The sequence below is a fragment of the Scardinius erythrophthalmus genome, assembly GCF_964197995.2.
Source record: "Scardinius erythrophthalmus genome assembly, chromosome: 9".
NCBI classification, from domain to species: Eukaryota; Metazoa; Chordata; class Actinopteri; order Cypriniformes; family Leuciscidae; genus Scardinius; species Scardinius erythrophthalmus.
In genome coordinates, this window is record NC_138229.1 from 43,499,743 (window position 1) to 43,522,275 (window position 22,533).

The following is a 22,533-nucleotide window of genomic DNA, read 5'->3' on the forward strand; positions in this document are numbered from 1 at the left end:
CTTGATCTGTAGAGCTGCTTATAGCTGAAGACCTGAACTGAGCTGAATAATACAGCTTGCTTCTTTCTACTGTGAAGCACTTTTTCTATTGTATAAAGCACTATAAAGACAAAGGTGACTTGACTCTGAACAACAGACAGTAATGTGGCTCGTCTTTGTTTTAAAGTGTGAAGATGACCAAAAACCATTTCTCTGTGTGCTATCAAACTCTAGTCTCTATGGCCCTGTGCAGATGGACGGGAGGGTCTATTGTGAGAGAACAATGTGTCTCAAATAGAAGCATTAGCGCTTGTCCTTTTACGGCCTTCCTCTGTGTGTTTGGCACCATCCCGGGACAGAGGGGGGCCGGCCTCACCTGCTGGAGGAGGATAAAGGCTGGTCCCGTTCCCCAGTCCTGCACCCAGCGTGTGTCCCAGCCTGTCTCTGTCTCCGTCTCTGTCTCCGGGAACATCAGCATGGCCCCTAAGAAGAAGGAAGAGCCCAAGCCAGTCGCGGCCCCCAAGCCCCCGGAGCCCGAGCCGCCCAAGGTGCCGGACTTCAACCCCGCAGAAGTCCAGGTACAAACCACACATCTCTACACACCGATCGCTCAGATGCCAAACAACTCACTCATTCTGACAGTTTATTGAACGGGTTTGCATTTTCATTCCTATCAAACTGAATATGGTGTCTAGTTTGGTTTGCACTGAGGGTTCGTTTACACGACAGTGATACGATTAAAACGCAGACGTTTTCCCTTTGAGTTTTCCGTGTACAGACGACACCATTATCAAAACTATCCTCATTCACGTATTTTGCTGTCAGGCCAGTAGATGGCGATAAAACACTATAGACTGAACACGTGATACGCATGTGCATGACGTCATCGTCTTCAGAGGTTCACGTTTTGTTATTTACACGGAGACCGGTTTCAAAAACTTTGCACTTTGAAACCCGTTTTCAAAAGTTTGTGTTTTCAGGGACACAAAACGCCACTATTGGGTATGTTTTGGCCGTTCGTTTACACACAACAGCGTTTTGTGTGCGTGAAAACGCAAAGTTTTGAAAACTGATTTCAAAGTGCATTACGTGTTCAGTCTATAGTGTTTCATCGCCAACTACTGGCCTGGCAGCAGAATACAGCCTTTTTAAGTCGTTTTCGCGGATCCGTGTGACAGTGGTGTCGTCTGTACGTGGAAAACTCCAAGGAAAAACTTCTCCGTTTTAAGCATATCGTTGTCGTGCAAACAAACCCTTACTCATTCTACATTAGGGAGGACAAAAGTTTCCCAGAGGACAAATGTTGCCTTCTCACAGAGATAACCTCACGTTTCTTTATTGTCCATGCGCTATTTGAAGAACAGGGGGTAGTGCGTCCAAAAGCACAACCTGCTGTTGAGTGATGGATGAATTCCTTTGGCTAAGCGTCTATAAATGATCCATCCAGCTGTATTTAGCCGCGTTTTGTGTACATATTTGTTTAATCTGCAGAGCTCAGAATAAGACTTGAGAAGCCATTTGTCTTGTTACATCAGAGAACCTCTTTCCCACACCCAAATGTTTTAGCAACTTGCATTAGTTACACATATTTAAGCATTTAAATACAATGTTCTCAAACATATCATCTGTAAAACCCAATGGCTTTCTGTGCAGGTCGAGGGATATTTAGTTATTGCCAGTGAAATGGTGGAAATTTTGACAAGAGTTTCCGACAACAAAAGAGATTTTAGTGGTCAACATCGCCACTCTACACCACATTTCCATAGTCTGAAATGTTGAGGTTGAGAAGCCATAATATATGTTCCTACCCATTGAGGTTTGGGCCACACAATGTGATTTTGATTACGCCGGCCCAGACTGGACCACCCAAACTCGACAGCGTTGAGAATTCTCAAGCAGTTTCACATCCATATACAGCTTTAGTTAAGGACATCAAGCAAGCGTGTCAATCGACTAGAATACATGTCTAATGAGCTCTGATTCCTGAGAATAATCATTTACAGAATAATTTCCTGCATCCAGTGGCGTTGTGTCCGTGATTGGTTATGCCTCAGTGGTCTTTAGCGTTACTCTGTGAATTCAGACAATCAGATACAATGGCTTTTAATGGCAGTGAAGCATTGAGTTTCAAGATTTTCAATTATGTCTGGCAGGACCAAATACAAAAGTACGCCTTTGACCCTGTAGTTGCAGTGTTAGGTCGTAATATCCTAACTGTGGGCTCATCTTTTGGCATGTTTCCATTTCCTAAGGCCGTAAAGAGCATGTTGTGAGTGTCATGTGTTGGCGGTCTTCAATCACTGCAGACCCTGACGTATAACCGTTTGACAGGAGTGGTGTCGGGTAAACGGCCACAGGGCCACACGCTCCTTCTGGACCAAGGCTGCTCATAAATTATTTTGGACAATGAGTCACAGGACAAACGGGATTGAGCTTGAGTTACCAGAGACATCTGACAGCCGTGTCCTGAAGGACAAATACCAGCGAGCTTTAATAATCACATCTCCAACATCTAACCCCCTGAGAACCTTCAGTTATCGATCACACTTCAGACGTTTGAATGATTTGTTATTTGATTTCTGTTCTTCTTTCTTGGCAGCTTGAGTTCACTGCTGAGCAGATTGAGGGTAAGTCAGATGTTTGTATGCATTATGTTTGCACAAGTAAAAATGTTACATTTATTTAATGTATCTCGTTTAGGCATGTTGCCGATTCAGAATATCGACACTTTATTTATTCAAAATAAATTCTCTCAACTCGAGTAAATGTTTTTCTTTTAAAGGATGTTTAAATATTTTAAATGGGGGGGGGGGGCTAAATATTGAATAATGAAATTATGTTTTGTCATAATCAGAATAATTGCTGTAACAATCACTGCACACAGTCAGAGAGCTGTAGAGCTCTATAAAAAGTTAGAGAAGTTTGAGCAAATGTACTGAACACTTATACAAAATATGTATTTTACAAAATAATTTGGCCTGTAAAATTGCATAACCAAGTTGTGTTCCAAATTTGATGATAATATCCTAAAAATTAAGCCACTAGAATTTTTAAAGTACCATTTTCATGAATTCATGACCAGTTTCAACAGTTTTCACAGGATGAATCTTGAGTGTTTAAGCTTCCAAATGAGACCTGATTTATGATGGTTATGAAAATATGTATATAGGGAAACCGGCAGTAAAAAAAACGGCAAGTGTCCCGTGTGCTGGAGAAACTGATCATGTCCCACTGTGTTTTCCCCGGCAGATTTCAAGGATGCGTTCCAGCTGTTTGACAGGACACCAACCAATGAGATGAAGATCACCTTCGCTCAGTGCGGAGACCTGATCCGGGCCCTGGGCCAGAACCCCACCAACGCTGAGGTGATGTACGTCTTAGGCAAACCCAAAGCTGAAGGTGAGACCCTGACCCCATGAGAACCCCAGCCTGACTGTCCACACCTGGCCCTGCCAAACACATCTGGCTGTTTCCTTGTCAGATATGCAGGTGAAGATGCTGGATTTCGACCAGTTCCTGCCCATGCACCAGCACATCTGCAAGGCCAAAGACCGCGGCACCTTTGAGGACTTCGTCGAGGGCCTGAGGGTGTTCGACAAGGAGGGAAACGGCACAGTGATGGGCGCTGAACTCAGACACGTCCTCGCCACTCTGGGTGAGCTTCATTATAACCATTGTAGACTGCACGACTGAACCGTCTTCTGGAGAAGCAGAGTCCTCTAGCAGCTGCAAAGGTCAACAGGGAATTCTCACTGTTATGGACGGGATAATCAATCAATCAATCAATCAATCAATCAATCAACATTCTGCAACAGAATGTTATTATTTATAGGCTACATCATTCACAGAAAGTTTTAGATGAACATTCTTCTAACGTTTTTTAAATGTAACAACTTGTTTTCGGAACGTTCAGAGAACATTCAAAAGTAACGTTCCGATAATGTTTGAAGAATGATGAAACGGAATGTTCACTTAACGTTCACACATAACCAAGAGAAACGTTTCTAAAACATTTTTTAAAAATTGGCGTTATGAACGTTCAGAGAACATTGAGAAATAATGTTTTTTTAACTTAATGTTGGCAAAACAACATAGTTTTGTGAGATGGGTTTTAGCCTTTGCATTAGGTTTCATCTCACTTTTATTCAACAGAATATTTTCTTGTCTTATTAACAATTAATTTGTCAAAGCAAACTGTGCAAGATATTAAGAGTAGTTTTCAGAGATTTTTATTCAATCAAATGGCAATTGGCAAAACAATTTTAATCATTCAAAATCATTCTTAATATTTTGATTCTCAATGTAAACAATAGAGATCACACTGTAAATAATTATTTTAAATAAAACAAAGATTATTTGAGTACCTTTTCTTAATATTAGAAAATATATATTGCATTTTTTTTCTACTTCAAAGTTTCACATTTAAATTAATTTGCATGCATTTCTTGTCAAACGTGCATCTCTGTGTTGTGTGTGTCCAGGAGAGAAGATGAAGGAGGATGAGGTCGAGCAGCTGATGGCTGGACAGGAGGATGCCAACGGCTGTATAAACTACGAAGGTCAGTTTCTACACACTCTTACAACAATGTTACTTTATAGATCAACATCTGTTACCAATAGAGCGATAACATCACAGTTTATGTCTATGAATGTAGTAAAAGTGATAATGAGAAGAACAAAAACTATATTTCCATCTCTAATCAGAATAAGATTGTTCTCCTCGCCTCTAGATGGCAGTGTTGACCCTTGATCTACTACAAGATTTTCTATGAAACTCTCAAGGATGTGTCTAAATTGTTCTCTCCTTAAGTGATGTTTTATTAACAAAGTTCGGGAGGAGCAGGTTCAGATAATTAACCAAATTATGCACAGCTGGAGATTAATCAGTAATCAACTCAATGACAGAGTATAAATTCACAGCAGACCTATCTCTGTTCATTAAAAGTTTGTCAGCATCCCTCCTCCACCCCATCTCCTCACTTCCAGTTCCATCTACACTTACCAACTGGGGGGAGTACTCTGGGTTCGGGCCTAACTCCGAGCTCGGAGCCCTCCCCCCGGACAGCACGCCAAATACGCATAAACTTATTGTACTAATTATATGTAGATGTGAACTCGTAAAATGAAAACTATGCTCACAGTCGCATGACTAAAGCAGAAAACAGAAGTAGCAACACTGGGTTCAGAATAGTGTAGACTAAACATGCTTTAGCACAGGATATTGATTTAGATCTCGTCTTTTTCCCCACAGCTTTTGTAAAGCACATCATGGCTGGCTGAACAGGTATGAGGAATCACCCGTTTCAACTTCATCTCGAAGGCATTTCTGTTTTAATTCAAGTCACTTGACCCTGTAAAGCCCGTTGAGTCCCGTGTGCACGTGCAGTCAGTATTAATGTTGATTGTAGATTTTTCCCACTATTTTTCAGATGATCAAGACACTTCAATTGAGGATCCAGATTAATGCCAATGTTATTTCGTCGTTGTTCTTTGTAAATGAAAGGCCATGCGGGAGCTTTCCTCCGTGGATCTGCTGTCTGTCTCTCAAACGCTTGTTTTTGTACGGCTCCTCCGTCTGTTGTGCCCAAACACATCACTCCTGTTCTTTCTGTGAATGCTAACTCGTTTATTAAATGTCATGTTTGGTTTAAACTCTCTCTCTCCGAATCCTTTTCATCTGTATTGTTCAGCACTTGTACTGAGTGTCTGTGCTGTAAGTAATGAAATGGGTTGCTTTGATATTATTTTATTAGTTTTCCTCGATATTTGGCTCAATTCTCGAATGAGACTTTTTTTTTCTCTCAAAACAGCAAGTTCAGATCTCTGAACAATAAGTTTCTTAGTCACATCAGATTAGAATGTATTCTTTAAGCAAATTGCATGTGTATAAAATAGTAAGTATATTGTCTATAATTTGCACAATAACTAAACACACATGGCTTGATGATCAAAACTGATGATTCTCAGTGAAATTGTCAAACTCTTCACAACTTCTAAACATTCTTTCATCGTGTGAGACATCACATGCAAAATTATACATTCAGTGATCAAAATATGTCAGACATGCATGTATATTCAATACATATCTGACATGCAATGTTTGTAATGTCTGAAACTGGCAAATGTTCAGCCATTGTAATGTAATAGGAATCACAATCTTACCAACCAACCAATCAAGCTGTCCACAATCTCTAGCAGTGTTGAACATGGAGGACCATCACCCTAAACAGCAAACGCGGTGATGTAGAGATACCGACGTGCTGAAATGTGTCACATGTAAACTGAACATCACAGTTGCTGTCGTGGAAGAGCGATAGGAGAATGTGTGGTGCTTTTGGGAAGACATAATAGAGTGTGTGAGGATGAACAAGCAACATTTCTACAGAAGTTAATACACTGTTTTCAAATATCCATGCTCTTTTTGTGAGCTATACTTTATTGGCTTTTCCCAGTGAATATTTACCCACTGTTGAATCTGTAGGATCTAATAAGCTCAGTGTGAGACACAGGATCATTCAGACAGAACCCAGTTCTGGTGCAGTGTAAAAGCAGTCCATGTCAACTTCAGAGTAGGAAACACATGACATGTGAATATAATATTTCCATGGTGAAAAAGCATTTAAACATGTTGTCCAGTGTGGCTCACACAATGACAATAAACATCTTTTATTTTGGAGGCACTGGTCTATTTACTGACACAATGTTTTGAAACATGAGTTACATTTTGGGGGAAAAATCTGTCGAAGCAAAAAAAAAAAAAAAAAAAAAAAAATTAGAAAAGCGCCTACAATTTGGCATCATTTCGTTCACGTTCTGTTAAATGTCCAGTGAGTGGCCGCTCAAAACAGTGTTTAGTTTTTTCCGGAACAGATGAACGTGAATATGGCATTACGTCGGAGTTTGTAGGCCTACGTATCATGGCAATTCTGAAAGATTAAAGCTAAACCTACTAAACCTTACATTAAACCGATAGTGTTAACAAAAGCAACTGTGATTTGTTTGGGTTTGTGGTTGCGGTTTGTGAACTCTTGTCTTCAAGCTCTTTTATTGTGAATCATCTCTTGCACGGGATTCGAACCCGAACTCGTACAAATCTCGCGAGCTTAGTATGATAGTAAACTGTACATATGGAGCTGGTTAAGTGATGCAAACTCCAAAATATATTAGTTTACAAATCATACATCAGGCTATGGTAAAAAAGTGTTTTGAGGTCATAATATAATTGTGCAAGGAGCCTCGTGAAAACAAGTTTTATTAATCCCTATAATCTGCCCCTGTAGTCATTATTGTGTGTGAAAACGATTAAAAGTGCTTGCTGTTTTACTGCCTCTAGTGTTCATTTCTTTTAGAAACTGCAGTGATAAGCCTATGTATTATTGGTACGTATTTTGCGTTTTGCAAAAATGTTGCCAAAGGAACGTTCCCATGAGCCTGGGATCGATCTGTCTGTCTGTAAAAGAAGGTGTGGTAATTTACAGTTTGTCAAGATCATGGGGTATAATCCAGCACTCAGGGGGTAGAGAGCAGTGAACACTGCATAGGGCGCCTGTCAATCAAAACACAGCTCACTTCAGTTCAGTTCCTAAAGAGCTGATGATCTGAAGGTGTGTTATATGAGAGAGAGAGAGAGAGAGAGAGAGAGAGAGAGAGAGAGAGAGAGAGAGAGAGAGAGAGAGAGAGAGAGAGAGAGAGAGAGAGAGAGAGACTGCACTCTCTAATTAAGGCACTAGATGGCAGACATGAATCATTGAGACTTGAGACTCTTTACAAAAACATTAAAGATATAGGCTAACATTTGTTTGTAAAAAAATAAAAAATAAAACCAACTAGAATGAGAGCAATGGATTTAAAAAACAAACACAGAATCTCAAGACATGAAATAGCATGGCAAAATACTCGTTTCCAAAAAAAAAAAAAAAAAAAAAGTTTCCCCTCTTTTCACAATTTTCTTTTATTTCCTTTACTATCAAAACTCACTCATGCTTACATTTGGAGACATCCATCAGTGTCAACATCACAAATGTTTTTATTGTAATAGCTAAACTTTATATTTATACAGGATTGTATTAACCCCTGTAACACTGCAACCACATCAGTTGGGGGAAGAGAGAGAGAGAGAGAGAGAGAGAGAGAGAGAGAGAGAGAGAGAGAGAGAGAGAGAGAGAGAGAGAGACTGCACTCTCTAATTAAGGCACTAGATGGCAGACATGCATCATGCTGTATACAAACTACCAGAGAATCAGAGAATCAGAGATAGACCTATCTATCTAATAAATGCTTATTAAGTGTGCTTGCTGAAAGCGCACACTTATTGTTCTTCTTAAGTTTTCTTCTTATTATTATTATTATTATTAAGTGTGCTTGCTGAAAGCGCACACTTATTGTTCTTCTTAAGTTTTCTTCTTCTTCTTATTATTATTATTATTATTATTATTCCCGGGAGAAAAATTTTGGCCAGCTCCTGCGCCTAGGCCCTTTGAGACAGAGACACCGTTCCAACTTTAAAACGTTCGGTCAGTACCGGTGTAAGTTGCTCGCGAAGATGACATCACAAGTCCATGTCGTTCGTCCGCCATAGTGGATTGAACAGAAAGCGAAACTAAAGTTTCACAGGTCACAAATTTGGTCCGAACTTCACGAAACTGGACGTACATGATCCTTGGACTAAGCCTCACAAAAGTTACTAGAAGGATTTTTGATTTTTGGAAGCGTTTGCCCATCACAGCCAAACGAAATCGGCGGCGTAGTCGCCAAAACAGGAAGTAGTTCATATTTCAGGAACGCTGTCACGTATCGAAACCAAACTTTGTACATTAACTCGATACTCCAATGTGAGGATGTACAAGATCTGAATTGTTTTATTTTTTTTTTTTATTTCAGGCTAATTGACAAACCCATTTACCTATGTCTAGGTTTCAACTCAGACTTTTAATGTTAATGCATTTAGACAGTAGGTGGCACTGTTGTATTACATTTCACAGAGCTGCCAAGTCAGTGTATAGACTGCATTAGTTTTTACTAGGTTTGCCTTAATAAATGCAGGGCCTGAATTTCGTTTTTTAAACTGGGAGGGAATTCCACCGCTTACATGGGTCACATGGGGGGGATCTAAAGGTAGCCTATGCATCATACATTCGGTCTTCTTCGCTAACCGAACAATTAATTGTCTGTGGCTGTGTTTGTGCGCGCGGGAAATATGCTGCGCATAACAACAGAAAACAAGGAGAAACGTGCAGTCACATGCTCAAACAATCAACAACGTCTCTCTAGATGTGTAAAAACAAGTGGAAAGCGCGAGCGCGCCGCTCTCTCCTTTCCACAAGCGCTTGCTGTCCCGTGGCGTCTGTCGTTGCTATGCAACCGTGAACTCCGATCGCCATGATGACAAGGAAGTATCAGCAAAAGATTAATAGATTTCTAGCCCTTGCATTAGCTTTACTCGTGGCCGTAGCCAGCTATGATTTCACCGAGGTCCGGACCTCGGTAATTTTTTTGTATTCAAAAATAAAATTTCAAGCTCTCTGAATGATTAATTAGCCGTTTAAACCACGTCACATGTGTGTTTGCAATTCATGTTGCTGCGAGAAGGTAGAACAGTGAACGGGGCTTGAGAGCGTGCGTGAGGTGCTTACAACAAAGTAGTTTTTGACGCGTTCGACTCGAGTTCGAATCCGCCTTTTGCCGAACTCGCTCTTCTCCCTTTTCCCAATACGCATGAGATGTAAAATGTATAGCCTAACATAAAGGTCTCTAGCGTTATATTTTGCCAACGAACTAAAATCGAAACCGTGATATGGTTTTGTGCTTTATAAAACAGCACAAGACTTTAAGTATCCTATAGGCATTATGTTTGTGCTGCGTGATTTAAAGAAAAGTGCGCACTTTGCTCACGCGATCAAAGAGTTTATTTCTTGCAAGTGAAGAAGACATTAGGACAAAAGTATTGTAATTTTCCTTTAGTGTAATGTAAAATATACTTTTGAAATATTCATTTTCATTTAATACAGTACGTTTATAGGCTATTTTATGTCATAGGAATAATTATATAAATCATTATTATATTATTATTGTTTGGCGTCCTAAAACACCAGTGATAATTTAATGTAGACTGAGACTCTATATCATAAATAAAAAATATGTTTGAGCCCTCTTTAATGTCCAGGTACAAGTCAATGCTTTTTCTTTGTGCACAGTTCATGGGTTGAAGCCATTTTTTTACAGTCTATGGTTGTAGCCCGTTGAAGCTCTTAATTTTGAGCTCTCAAAGTGCACCAGACTGATGCATTTAACTTTAAAATGTACAAAATTTTCTTGCGGGGGAGCATGTCCCCGAACCCCCCTAGAGGGACAGAGGTTTACCCAACATAGTTTTAAAAATCCTATGGGAAAGAACGATAATTTATTAACTTTACTCCAGCATAGTACAACAAAGTTCCTTTTAATGTCCTAAAATGTACTTGGACAAACTATACATTTGGCCTGCCTTAGGGGGGGCCTACAAGACATTGTGCCCAGGGGCCTCTGAATTCTTAATCCGGCCCTGCACCTCACCCCAGACCTCACTAATTTTCAAACCCTGGTTACGGCCTTGGCTTTACTACTAGATATATTTATGGAGATGAAAAATAATAAGGCGCCCTGTACAGCTATGATCAGCCAGGGTTTCCGCGGGGCATTAAAAAGCATTAAAAGTCATTAAATGGATTTTGCTTGTTCATGTAAATGTAAATGCGCAATCCCCACATTCCCGCACCGAAATTCAAGCCCTGAAATGGCAGCGGGATGTGTAACTCTAGCATATGGCGCATATGTTATATAAAGTTTGGCAAGGCCAAACAGCGTTATCCATGTTTTGCGGTTGCATCGCTAGAGTAAGCTAGTGAAACTGATAGCGTTCTTCATTTAATTACAATATGAGGACTGACGGTAGGCTATAAAAATCAGCGTTTCTGTGTAGGTGATGACAACCATCTTGACAGCAGCAATCAAAGCATCGCTAATTACGGTTGACCTTAATTTGAGATAGTAAATTTGTTCCTAATCAAAGGGAACACTCAACCACAGAACAGCTGGGTAAGTTTTGTATTGGCTTATTGGATACAGTAAATGAAGACTGTCATCACCTACACAGAAACGCTGTTTTTTATAGCCTACCGTCAGTCCTCATGTTGTAATTAAATGAAGAACGCTATCAGTTTCACTATTAGCTTACTCTAGCGATGCAATCACAACAACATGGATAACGCTGTTTGGCCTTGCCTAACTTTATATGCACAATCTTGAAAAAAGTACTATTGTTGAAATTCTCACATCAAGCAAACTTCAACGCACCCTTATCCACTACCTGCTAACGTTAGTGAACCGCACCAGAGCAAGCACACTTTGCAGTTCCTCCGGAAATGCACTTTTCTAGTTATTATTATTATTCCCGGGAGAAAAATTTTGGCCAGCTCCTGCGCCTAGGCCCTTTGAGACAGAGACACCGTTCCAACTTTAAAACGTTCGGTCAGTACCGGTGTAAGTTGCTCGCGAAGATGACATCACAAGTCCATGTCGTTTGTCCGCCATAGTGGATTGAACAGAAAGGGAAACTAAAGTTTCACAGGTCACAAATTTGGTCCGAACTTCACGAAACTAGACGTACATGATCCTTGGAGCAAGCCTTACAAAAGTTACTAGAAGGATTTTTTATTTTTGAAAGCGTTTGCCCGTCACAGCCAAACGAAATCGGCGGCGTAGTCGCCAAAACAGGAAGTAGTTCATATTTCAGGAACGCTGTCACGTATCGAAACCAAACTTTGTACATTAACTCGAGACTCCAAGGTGAGGATGTACAAGATCTGAATTGTTTAATTTATTTTTTTATTTCAGGCTAATTGACAAACCCATTTACCTATGTCTAGGTTTCAACTCAGACTTTTAATGTTAATGCATTTAGACAGTAGGTGGCACTGTTGTATTACATTTCACAGAGCTGCCAAGTCAGTGTATAGACTGCATTAGTTTTTACTAGGTTTGCCTTAATAAATGCAGGGCCTGAATTTCGTTTTTTAAACTGGGAGGGAATTCCACCGCTTACATGGGTCACATGGGGGGGGGGGGGGTCTAAAGATTATTAGCCTATGCATCATACATTCGGTCTTCTTCGCTAACCGAACAATTAATTGTCTGTGGCTGTGTTTGTGCGCGCGGGAAATATGCTGCGCATAACAACAGAAAACAAGGAGAAACGTGCAGTCACATGCTCAAACAATCAACAACGTCTCTCTAGATGTGTAAAAACAAGTGGAAAGCGCGAGCGCGCCGCTCTCTCCTTTCCACAAGCGCTTGCTGTCCCGTGGCGTCTGTCGTTGCTATGCAACCGTGAACTCCGATCGCCATGATGACAAGGAAGTATCAGCAAAAGATTAATAGATTTCTAGCCCTTGCATTAGCTTTACTCGTGGCCGTAGCCAGCTATGATTTCACCGAGGTCCGGACCTCGGTAATTTTTTTGTATTCAAAAATAAAATTTCAAGCTCTCTGAATGATTAATTAGCCGTTTAAACCACGTCACATGTGTGTTTGCAATTCATGTTGCTGCGAGAATGTAGAACAGTGAACGGGGCTTGAGAGCGTGCGTGAGGTGCTTACAAGGGTGCAGCGATTTGTATTATTTTGAAGCACCCCCGGACGCCGCCATTGGCTAACGGAACCCCACCTGCAGTTAGCATCCCATTGACTCCCATTCATTTTGGCGTCACTTTGACAGCGAATAACTTCACATCTGAGGCGTTTAAAGACTCCATTTGTCCATTATTTATTTCTAAAGAAACACGAAAATGTATAAAAGGCTCCATTACCTTGTAGCTTACGTTATGGCCCTGTAGAAGCAGTTTTTGTAAAAGTAGGCTAACGATTGCGTCACAGCCACGCGACTCTCTGTCGCACAGTAGGAAATTACCGTATGGACAGGAAGAGAAGCTCGCGAGCAATCGGGAGGACGTCGAGGCAAAATGACAAAGTAATTAATCAGAACACCTACAAAAAGTTTCTCCTGCTCCAAGATCATGGACAGCTCCTACTCACGCTCTCCGTCTCTGCGAGTTTCGGAAGGTAATGATTCAGATTGATCTTGGCACAGCCACTAGAAGACAGACGGTTTGCTCACGTCACATCTACGTCGTCGAGCTCAGTTTGAGTCTGCGCAGTACGCTGGACCCCCAGGAAGTAAAAGTTTCTAATGGGCTTCACTTTGTCTCCGTTGAATCCAATGGGGTCGCTGTGTCCATTTCTTTTACTGTCTATGGGTGCTTACAACAAAGTAGTTTTTGACGCGTTCGACTCGAGTTCGAATCCGCCTTTTGCCGAACTCGCTCTTCTCCCTTTTCCCAATACACATGAGATGTAAAATGTATAGCCTAACATAAAGGTCTCTAGCGTTATATTTTGCCAACGAACTAAAATCGAAACCGTGATATGGTTTTGTGCTTTATAAAACAGCACAAGACTTTAAAGGAGAACTCCGGTCAATTTTAACATTGAGCTCATTTTTTGTACATTTGGAGTGCTGTCAATACAGAGAACAACGACAAAAATTGGTGTTGCCTACACCGAGTTATTCTATTTTTAAAATTTGCACCCTGTGGACTTCAATAGGGCAAGTAGTAAGCCTGCTTTTTAGCCTCTTAACATCCTTTAAGTGTCATTACAAGTGCACAGAAAATGTGAGTGATTCCTTCCGAGTGAACACGGGTGGATCTGACTGCAGTAGATGTTAGAGATATTAATAAAAACGAAGTTAATTCAGCCAGCGCTCATACCTTTGTTTACATCCTGTTTTCGGTGGAACGCCATAGTAATCGATTGTCGAGTTCACGCGCGTGATCATTGGTAACTAAACCTATGCGCGTGAACTCGACAATCGATTACTATGGCGTTCCACCGAAAACAGGATGTAAACAAAGGTATGAGCGCTGGCTGAATTAACTTCGTTTTTATTAATATCTCTAACATCTACTGCAGTCAGATCCACCCGTGTTCACTCGGAAGGAATCACTCACATTTTCTGTGCACTTGTAATGACACTTAAAGGATGTTAAGAGGCTAAAAAGCAGGCTTACTACTTGCCCTATTGAAGTCCACAGGGTGCAAATTTTAAAAATAGAATAACTCGGTGTAGGCAACACCGTTTTTTGTCGTTGTTCTCTGTATTGACAGCACTCCAAATGTACAAAAAAATGAGCTCAATGTTAAAATTGACCGGAGTTCTCCTTTAAGTATCCTATAGGCATTATGTTTGTGCTGCGTGATTTAAAGAAAAGTGCGCACTTTGCTCACGCGATCAAAGAGTTTATTTCTTGCAAGTGAAGAAGACATTAGGACAAAAGTATTGTAATTTTCCTTTAGTGTAATGTAAAATATACTTTTGAAATATTCATTTTCATTTAATACAGTACGTTTATAGGCTATTTTATGTCATAGGAATAATTATATAAATCATTATTATATTATTATTGTTTGGTGTCCTAAAACACCAGTGATAATTTAATGTAGACTGAGACTCTATATCATAAATATAAAATATGTTTGAGCCCTCTTTAATGTCCAGGTACAAGTCAATGCTTTTTCTTTGTGCACAGTTCATGGGTTGAAGCCATTTTTTTACAGTCTATGGTTGTAGCCCGTTGAAGCTCTTAATTTTGAGCTCTCAAAGTGCACCAGACTGATGCATTTAACTTTAAAATGTACAAAATTTTCTTGCGGGGGAGCATGTCCCCGAACCCCCCTAGAGGGACAGAGGTTTACCCAAGATAGTTTTAAAAATCCTATGGGAAAGAACGATAATTTATTAACTTTACTCCAGCATAGTACAACAAAGTTCCTTTTAATGTCCTAAAATGTACTTGGACAAACTATACATTTGGCCTGCCTTAGGGGGGGCCTACAAGACATTGTGCCCAGGGGCCTCTGAATTCTTAATCCGGCCCTGCACCTCACCCCAGACCTCACTAATTTTCAAACCCTGGTTACGGCCTTGGCTTTACTACTAGATATATTTATGGAGATGAAAAATAATAAGGCGCCCTGTACAGCTATGATCAGCCAGGGTTTCCGCGGGGCATTAAAAAGCATTTTGCTTATTCATGTAAATGCGCAATCCCCACATTCCCGCACCGAAATTCAAGCCCTGAAATGGCAGCGGGATGTGTAACTCTAGCATATGGCACATATGTCATATAAAGTTAGGCAAGGCCAAACAGCGTTATCCATGTTTTGCGGTTGCATCGCTAGAGTAAGCTAGTGAAACTGATAGCGTTCTTCATTTAATTACAATATGAGGACTGACGGTAGGCTATAAAAATCAGCGTTTCTGTGTAGGTGATGACAACCATCTTGACAGCAGCAATCAAAGCATCGCTAATTACGGTTGACCTTAATTTGAGATAGTAAATTTGTTCCTAATCAAAGGGAACACTCAACCACAGAACAGCTGGGTAAGTTTTGTATTGGCTTATTGGATACAGTAAATGAAGACTGTCATCACCTACACAGAAACGCTGATTTTTATAGCCTACCGTCAGTCCTCATATTGTAATTAAATGAAGAACGCTATCAGTTTCACTATTAGCTTACTCTAGCGATGCAAACGCAACAACATGGATAACGCTGTTTGGCCTTGCCTAACTTTATATGCACAATCTTGAAAAAAGTACTATTGTTGAAATTCTCACATCAAGCAAACTTCAACGCACCCTTATCCACTACCTGCTAACGTTAGTGAACCGCACCAGAGCAAGCACACTTTGCAGTTCCTCCGGAAATGTACTTTTCTAGTTGCAAACAAAATCAATCCAAAAGCTCAAACCTGTTAGTTTTACACATTATATAAAAGGACATCAGTGTAATTAAAATTGGTTTGTAGCATTCAGAACGTCAAATTAGTTTATACATCTTAAATATTGTGCTAGATGAGACATGATTTTCCCAGCATTGAGCAGTCATATTGAGCAGCCCATAAATCAATTTCCCCACGTCATGTCCTATTATGTTTACAAAATCAAACTCAAGTGAAACACGATCACTTTATAATAATCGGAAAAGTCTATTCGCTGGCTCAGTCTCGACAGAAACAAAAGATGTGAGCTGTGTCTATAGTGCAGTTCCTCGTTCCTGTGGTTTCACAGCCCACTGTCCGTCGTGTCAGATCTCGGTGGATCCTCTGTGATCAAGAGAGAGCATTGGCATCTCCGCTCAGAGTCAGCACAGGACTGTCCTTCATGGTGTTGTCCTGAAGTTCATGGCCAGTGTAATAGGGCGTAAACATGCTATTAAATGAACAAAGGCCTGGATTTACTTGACAGTGCAGATAAAGAACATGTAGTAATGCCTTTGGACTTTGTATCTCAGGACTGCAGTGTATACGGCAAGAATGGATTATTATTAGCATCACAGATTTATGCCACAGTTTTAAATTCTCTGCTTTAGAAGATATAAAATCACGCTAGAGAAAATGCGGTCTGCCTTTTAGCCTTGTTGCCGGAGGACTCAAAGGATTACAGTGAATAAACGTTCTTTTGTGTCTGTCAGAGGAAGATGTGCATCACATGCATGAAAAAACACATAAACGCTGTAAACAATAGAACTGGGTAGCCTTTGTGCTGCATTCACAGCAACACGTGAATATGTCGAAGTGTGAGAGCATTTAGCAGCAAAGACTCCACAATTATTAATGAGTTTTGAATAGAGAAATGATCTGTCTGCTTGTTGAGGAGCAATAAATGAAATACAAATGAGTAAACAATTTCTGTGTGATGTAACCTTGAAGATATCAGGTTCTTTTCACGTCTAGACTGACAATACATTTTCAAGTTTATGAGTATAAGTTTGTCATATTAACAAAATTGTCCCCATATGTCTCTGCTGTCATTAAGCTGATTTTCTGCTGCTGTGTTGTCTGGGTCTCAGCTGAACCACTCGCGGAGAGTTAATCCACCAGAGTTTTAATCCACGCCAGTTAGGCTTTTGCAGTGTGTGTGGGTCACTGAGGATAAGGCTTTCTCTCAGGTCCAGGTAATGCAGTGTCCTTCTGGTACTAGTTTCCAACTCCAGCTGATAGTCATGTGTGACATGGATGGATCTAATGCTATTGCATCAACAGAAATCAAGTGATCTCTTGAACTTTTCTGAACCATTTTTGCTAAACAATTTAACCAAGTGTTGTAAAATACATTTCTAGTTGGACAATATGAAGTCGTACCCACTTAAATTTATGTTTGCCAACCAGAAAGTGTGCAAATACCAACAAACTTCACAAGTTCTCTTTTTTTTTTTTTGCAGCCAATTACAGAGGTGCACATCTGAGCAAAATGTCACATTATGTCTTAGTTTGAGTTTAGTTTGAGTTGAAAGCTTTTGAAAATAGGTTTCAAAGTGAAAGTTTTTGAAAACGATCTGAAGCTTGTTTCCGCCACAGAATCAAACATTTTAAAAGATAATTGCGGCTTTTTATCTCACAATTGCGAGTTTCATCTCGCAATTCTGACTTTATTTCTCAGAATTGCGAGATATAAAGTCAAAATTGCGTGAAGTAAAGTCGCTATTGCGTCTTATAAAGTCAGAATTCTGACTTTTTTTCTCGCAATTCTGACTTTATAACACATAATTTCGAGTTTATATCTCGCAATTCTGACATCTTTTCTCAGAATTGTGAGATATAAAGTCCAATTCTAAGGAAAAAAAAGACAGACTTTTTTTTTTTACCTCAGAATATCTCACAATTCTGACTTTATAACACGCAATTCTGACTTTTTAACACGCACTTGTGACTTTATCTCGCAATTGCGACTTTATTTCTCTGAATTTCGACTTTATTTCTCACAAAGTCACAATTATTATTATTTATTTAGGGGAGAGTGGGGTGATTTGTGCCAGGGGGGGAAGTAGTTCCACCCCTTGTTCTGGAAAACCATAGAATAATTTGGTCATGTGACCATATAATTTTGAAAAGCAATCAATTTTACTCATCCTCCAAAGAAGAGAGATACATGGCATGAGAGTTAAGCACATTTTAGTGCAAAAAACTGTTTTTTCCCTTTCAAAGTAAATTTTCTATGATTAAGGTTTTTTGATTGTAGTGTCTGGACAATTATAGACAAGTTTGAAAACATTTCACACATGTTTTAGTGCTTTAGTAGTCTACACAATGAGTCTATACAGTTAGCATGATGTTAGCTCTTAACTGCTGGATCATGCTAGTTTTTCAAACTTGTGGGTCTGGGGTGATTTGTGCCAAAGGGCCTGGGTTAAGTTGTGCCAGATCCAGACCACCTAGACCTACATACTCACAGGGGATAATCTTGAGAAGTGAGGAGATGGGCATGCCTCATCAGTGTTTGACTTAGGCCTGCCTGCTATTTGTTTAATTTAGCTAACACTGATTTCAGTTTTGAGTTTGCACTATGTTAATAAAGAGAAGTTTTATTCAGTTTTTAAGTGGCCTAAGTCACAATAGGATGTTTAGAAATTAGCCTAGTAACTTTATTCTTATGTTACATAATTGACAGACAGCGCTATGTCAACAGGCATCTATTGCCAAAGCCTTTTTTGCCTGAAATGAATCACAAATATCATATATTGTGTTGCTATGGTGCTCTAAATGGTTGCTAGGGCGTAGCTTGATAGCTTCACAATGATCCTGAGAGACTGATTGGTCGTCTGAGTAAAATGAGCCCGCCCCCTTGTCTCTGTGACACTGTGATCCAGAGTTGTGTTCAATACAAAATCCCTATGCAATTGACCATAGTAGGAAAAACGCATGCTATGGTATTCCAGGGTGACAATATCTATATAAACCTTAAATTAGTCATTTTGTATTGAATTTGTCTTGCTTTCATATAGCATACGGTTCATAACAGTAAAATGTTCTGTTTTGCTTCAGAAAGCACTGGCACAATTTACCCCCAATGTATTCCCCCAAAGGCACAACTTACCCCGCACCAGGGGCAAGTTGTGCCATGAGAACACTTTTTTCCCAAAAGCTATATTTCTGAAACTATTTATTTCAGATCCAAAGTTATTATTCTCAGGGATGCACAACATCCTTAAATACATGTACATCCTTAAGTTGAAGGCATTACTGTCATGGCCTCACTTTAAAGTCACTTTGAGTAAAAACTGGCACAACTCACCCCACTCTCAAACAAGCTTCCATAGATCTCCGTGTAAACTTTTTTTTTATTTTTTTTTTTATTGCATTTTCAAAATTACAGAGTTTGATATCAAGATCTTGTTACAAATCTTATACACATTTTCACATTTGGTAAACAACTTGAAACAACAATAATTGGAAAAAAGAAAGAAGAAAAGAAACAAACAAAAGAAAAAGGGCATCACACACATATATTAAACTTATTTAACAGCGATACAGATCTTTGGGCTTTTTGATTTTTTAAAAACTTTACAGATTCAAAATACATTTTAAAGGCTGCTTTAAAATGAACAAAGTTGGGTTTTGAGTTACTCCATTTAGTTTGATGAATATGAAATTTTCCTAATAATAGAAACAAATCGATAACATAAATTTTTCTTTTAGAAAAGTCAAATTCATTCGAATGAAGCAAGACAGATGACAAATTTAAGACTATATTGCAGTTCATTTTAACACTTAGAAATTGAGACATCTCATACCAAAAGACTGAAGAACAGGGGCATTCAAAAAACAAGTGCACAATAGACTCTCTTTCACTATTACAAAAACAGCAGTTGTAATCAATATCCAGATGAAAACGCTCTAATGTGTCTTTCACAGGATATATTCTGTGAGCAATTTTAAAAGACACTTCTTTGGTTTTATTTGATACACAATACCGACTAAGAACTCCCCAAACATTTTCCCACTCAAATGAGGGAAACATATTAACCCAAACAAATTTAGATGGAGGAGAAGAGATACTGACAAAAAGAGATCTAATCAGTTGGTTACTGCATTTATCATTAATTAAATCAAGTTTATCTAAAAACAAATGTTTGGAAACTTTACTTGCAGTGTTACCCCTAGAGTCCTGATTTCTGAATAGAGATACAATTTTGGCAGAAATAGAATTCATGACAGTACAATATTCTTTAACAGAGATATGACACTTAAATTTCAGACATAGTTCAGTAATACTCAAAAACTGACCATCAGAATTCAATAACTGACTAACTAATAATATATCAGATTCAAACCAATGTTTTAAAAATAATGTTTTTCTTCGGTGTGTAATATACTTATTATTCCATATAAAAAAGGAGATCTCCGTGTAAACAACAAAAACGCGAAATAATGCACATGCGTACTACGCGCTCAGTCTATAGTGTTTCATCGCCATCTACTGGCCTGGCAGCAGAATACAGCGTTTTCAGTCATTTTCGCAGATCCGTGTGAATGGAGATTGTTTTGACAATGGTTGCGTTTGTATGCAGAAAACTCCCAGGAAAAACTTATCCGTTTTCAGCATATTGTTGTCGTGTAAACGTACCCTTAGTTTCCGTGATTTTCATAGATAAATTTGATCCACCTGTTTCTCGTTTCCTCCATTTGTTAATATATAAAACTTGTTTTCATTCCTTTGATCCAATCTCATCTCAGTTAAATGGTTGTTCTGTATCTTGTATATTGTCTGATCCTCTGAGTGTTGGATATTTTAATTTAGTGTTTAATAAAGAAAACTGCTGCGATTAGATACTGCCTTTTTCATCCCTGCTGCAACCACAACGTGACATATTCTGACCCCCTGTCTGAAATTGTACATTTTTAATTGATGACTTCTTATATGTGAAACGCTCAAGGCAAATTTGATTTCTCAATTCATGATCCCTTTAAGGATTGTCAGTAAATGGCCAGTGTTATGTAAGGGATAATGTATAGTGAGCCGGTTGTTATAGTGAATAACAACCCCGACAGGCTGAACGGGATCCCGACGCGAAGCGGAGGGATCTTGAATCAGCCTGAAGGGGTTGTTATTCACTATAACAACCGGCTCACTATACATTATCCCGCTTATTACATGGCTACCTACAAAATAAATAAATAATTTACCGCGAATTATTGATTTAAAAAGGGGTTATTGATTTAAAAACGATTGTATTGCTTCCGCTAAAGAAAATAGTCCGTTCCGCGTCCATAGCAACGCGCTGTTTTTCATGGCAACGGTCTGTTATACTTCGCAGCGGTCTATTATAAAGAATTATTACATGGCTTGGCTGAATTCCAATATAGAATGCGGTCTGTTATTTCTTTATAACAGACCGCTGCGAAGTATAACAGACCGTTGCCATGAAAAACAGCGCGTTGCTATGGACGCGGAACGGACTATTTTCTTTAGCGGAAGCAATACAATCGTTTTTAAATCAATAACCCCTTTTTAAATCAATAATTCGCGGCAAATTATTTATTTATTTTGTAGGTAGCCATGTAATAAGCGGGATAATGTATAGTGAGCCGGTTGTTATAGTGAATAACAACCCCTTCAGGCTGATTCAAGATCCCTCCGCTTCGCGTCGGGATCCTGTTCAGCCTGTCGGGGTTGTTATTCACTATAACAACCGGCTAACTATATACATTATCCCTTACATAACAGACCGCATTCTATATTGGAATTCAGCCAAGCCATGTAATAATATTGGCTAACGTCCTTGCATGGGAAACAGTGTCAGTGTAGACAGCGTCAGTCATTATAATGGCTTCTATTTACTTTTTATGCTACGCTCACATCCAGTGTAGGCAAATGTCAGCCGGTACACTAATGAACATCAGTGGGCGGGGCCTATGGTGCGATGATGTATAACTACTTGTCATTATCTTCCTCTGGAGGCGGGCATATACAAATGTCCTCTCCTTATACATTCACAGGGTTACTCACAGGTTTATTGTTACAGAACTTGGCTGGCATTAACATATGCAAACTGCAATAAATAATGTCCTGTTGATGGTGAGAGAAAAGACACTGCTTGAGATGGCTGAAGAACGGATTTATGCTCTGTTTGTTGCCTAACCAAGAAAAACTCACACAGAGGAGTCAGCATATGAATTATATAACTTGACACGCACCCTAGCTCTGGCTATCAGCGCCTAGCATCTGGATGTGATGCTTGTATTTCTTTTATTTAACATGATTTTGCACACCTGCATTAATATCGCTGGTGAATTTGACTAAATTGCATTGATTTCAAGGGGTGTATAATGCATTTTTAAAATGTGTAATACAAATTGTAAAAGTATTTTAAAACCGTGAGACTGGGAAAATGGGATTTGGTGTGAATACTGAGATGATGCTCTGCTGTGTGATATCTGGATGGTGTGTTTCAGTCTGTAACTGATTTAACCCTCATTTTCTCATGTGACTTTTATATATTTAGGGTCCCAAACAAGTACTACAATGCTATGTGTAAAAATAATAATAGCAAAAATAATAATACATTTCCTCTATTCTTAAATGTTCCTCCGACTTAATCAAAACCAAGTATGCAAACGTATAAATTTTATAAAGGGTCTCTTAAATCCCACACAGAGCATAAGTATGATGAAATCAG

The 22,533-nt window shown here is 39.3% G+C and overlaps 1 protein-coding gene across 1 annotated transcript; it reads left to right on the forward strand.

The window, feature by feature from the left end:
• Window positions 1–404: 404 nt before the first annotated feature.
• Window positions 405–5,636, forward strand: myl13 (myosin, light chain 13). Its single transcript, XM_081374939.1, has 7 exons — window positions 405–557; window positions 2,579–2,606; window positions 3,229–3,378; window positions 3,461–3,634; window positions 4,461–4,538; window positions 5,231–5,263; window positions 5,409–5,636. Exons 1-6 carry the CDS (start codon window positions 456–458, stop codon window positions 5,257–5,259), a joined length of 561 nt encoding a protein of 186 aa, XP_081231065.1. The 5' UTR covers window positions 405–455; the 3' UTR covers window positions 5,260–5,263; window positions 5,409–5,636.
• The last annotated feature ends 16,897 nt before the right edge of the window (window positions 5,637–22,533 follow it).

Bases quoted from the DNA above. Each gene is read 5' to 3' on its own strand.
- myl13 (XM_081374939.1), top strand. From the start codon at position 456: ATGGCCCCTAAGAAGAAGGAAGAGCCCAAGCCAGTCGCGGCCCCCAAG. The intron at 3,379-3,460 runs GTGAGACCCTGA...TTTCCTTGTCAG, and splicing joins AGGCAAACCCAAAGCTGAAG to ATATGCAGGTGAAGATGCTG. The intron at 3,635-4,460 runs GTGAGCTTCATT...GTGTGTGTCCAG, and splicing joins ACACGTCCTCGCCACTCTGG to GAGAGAAGATGAAGGAGGAT.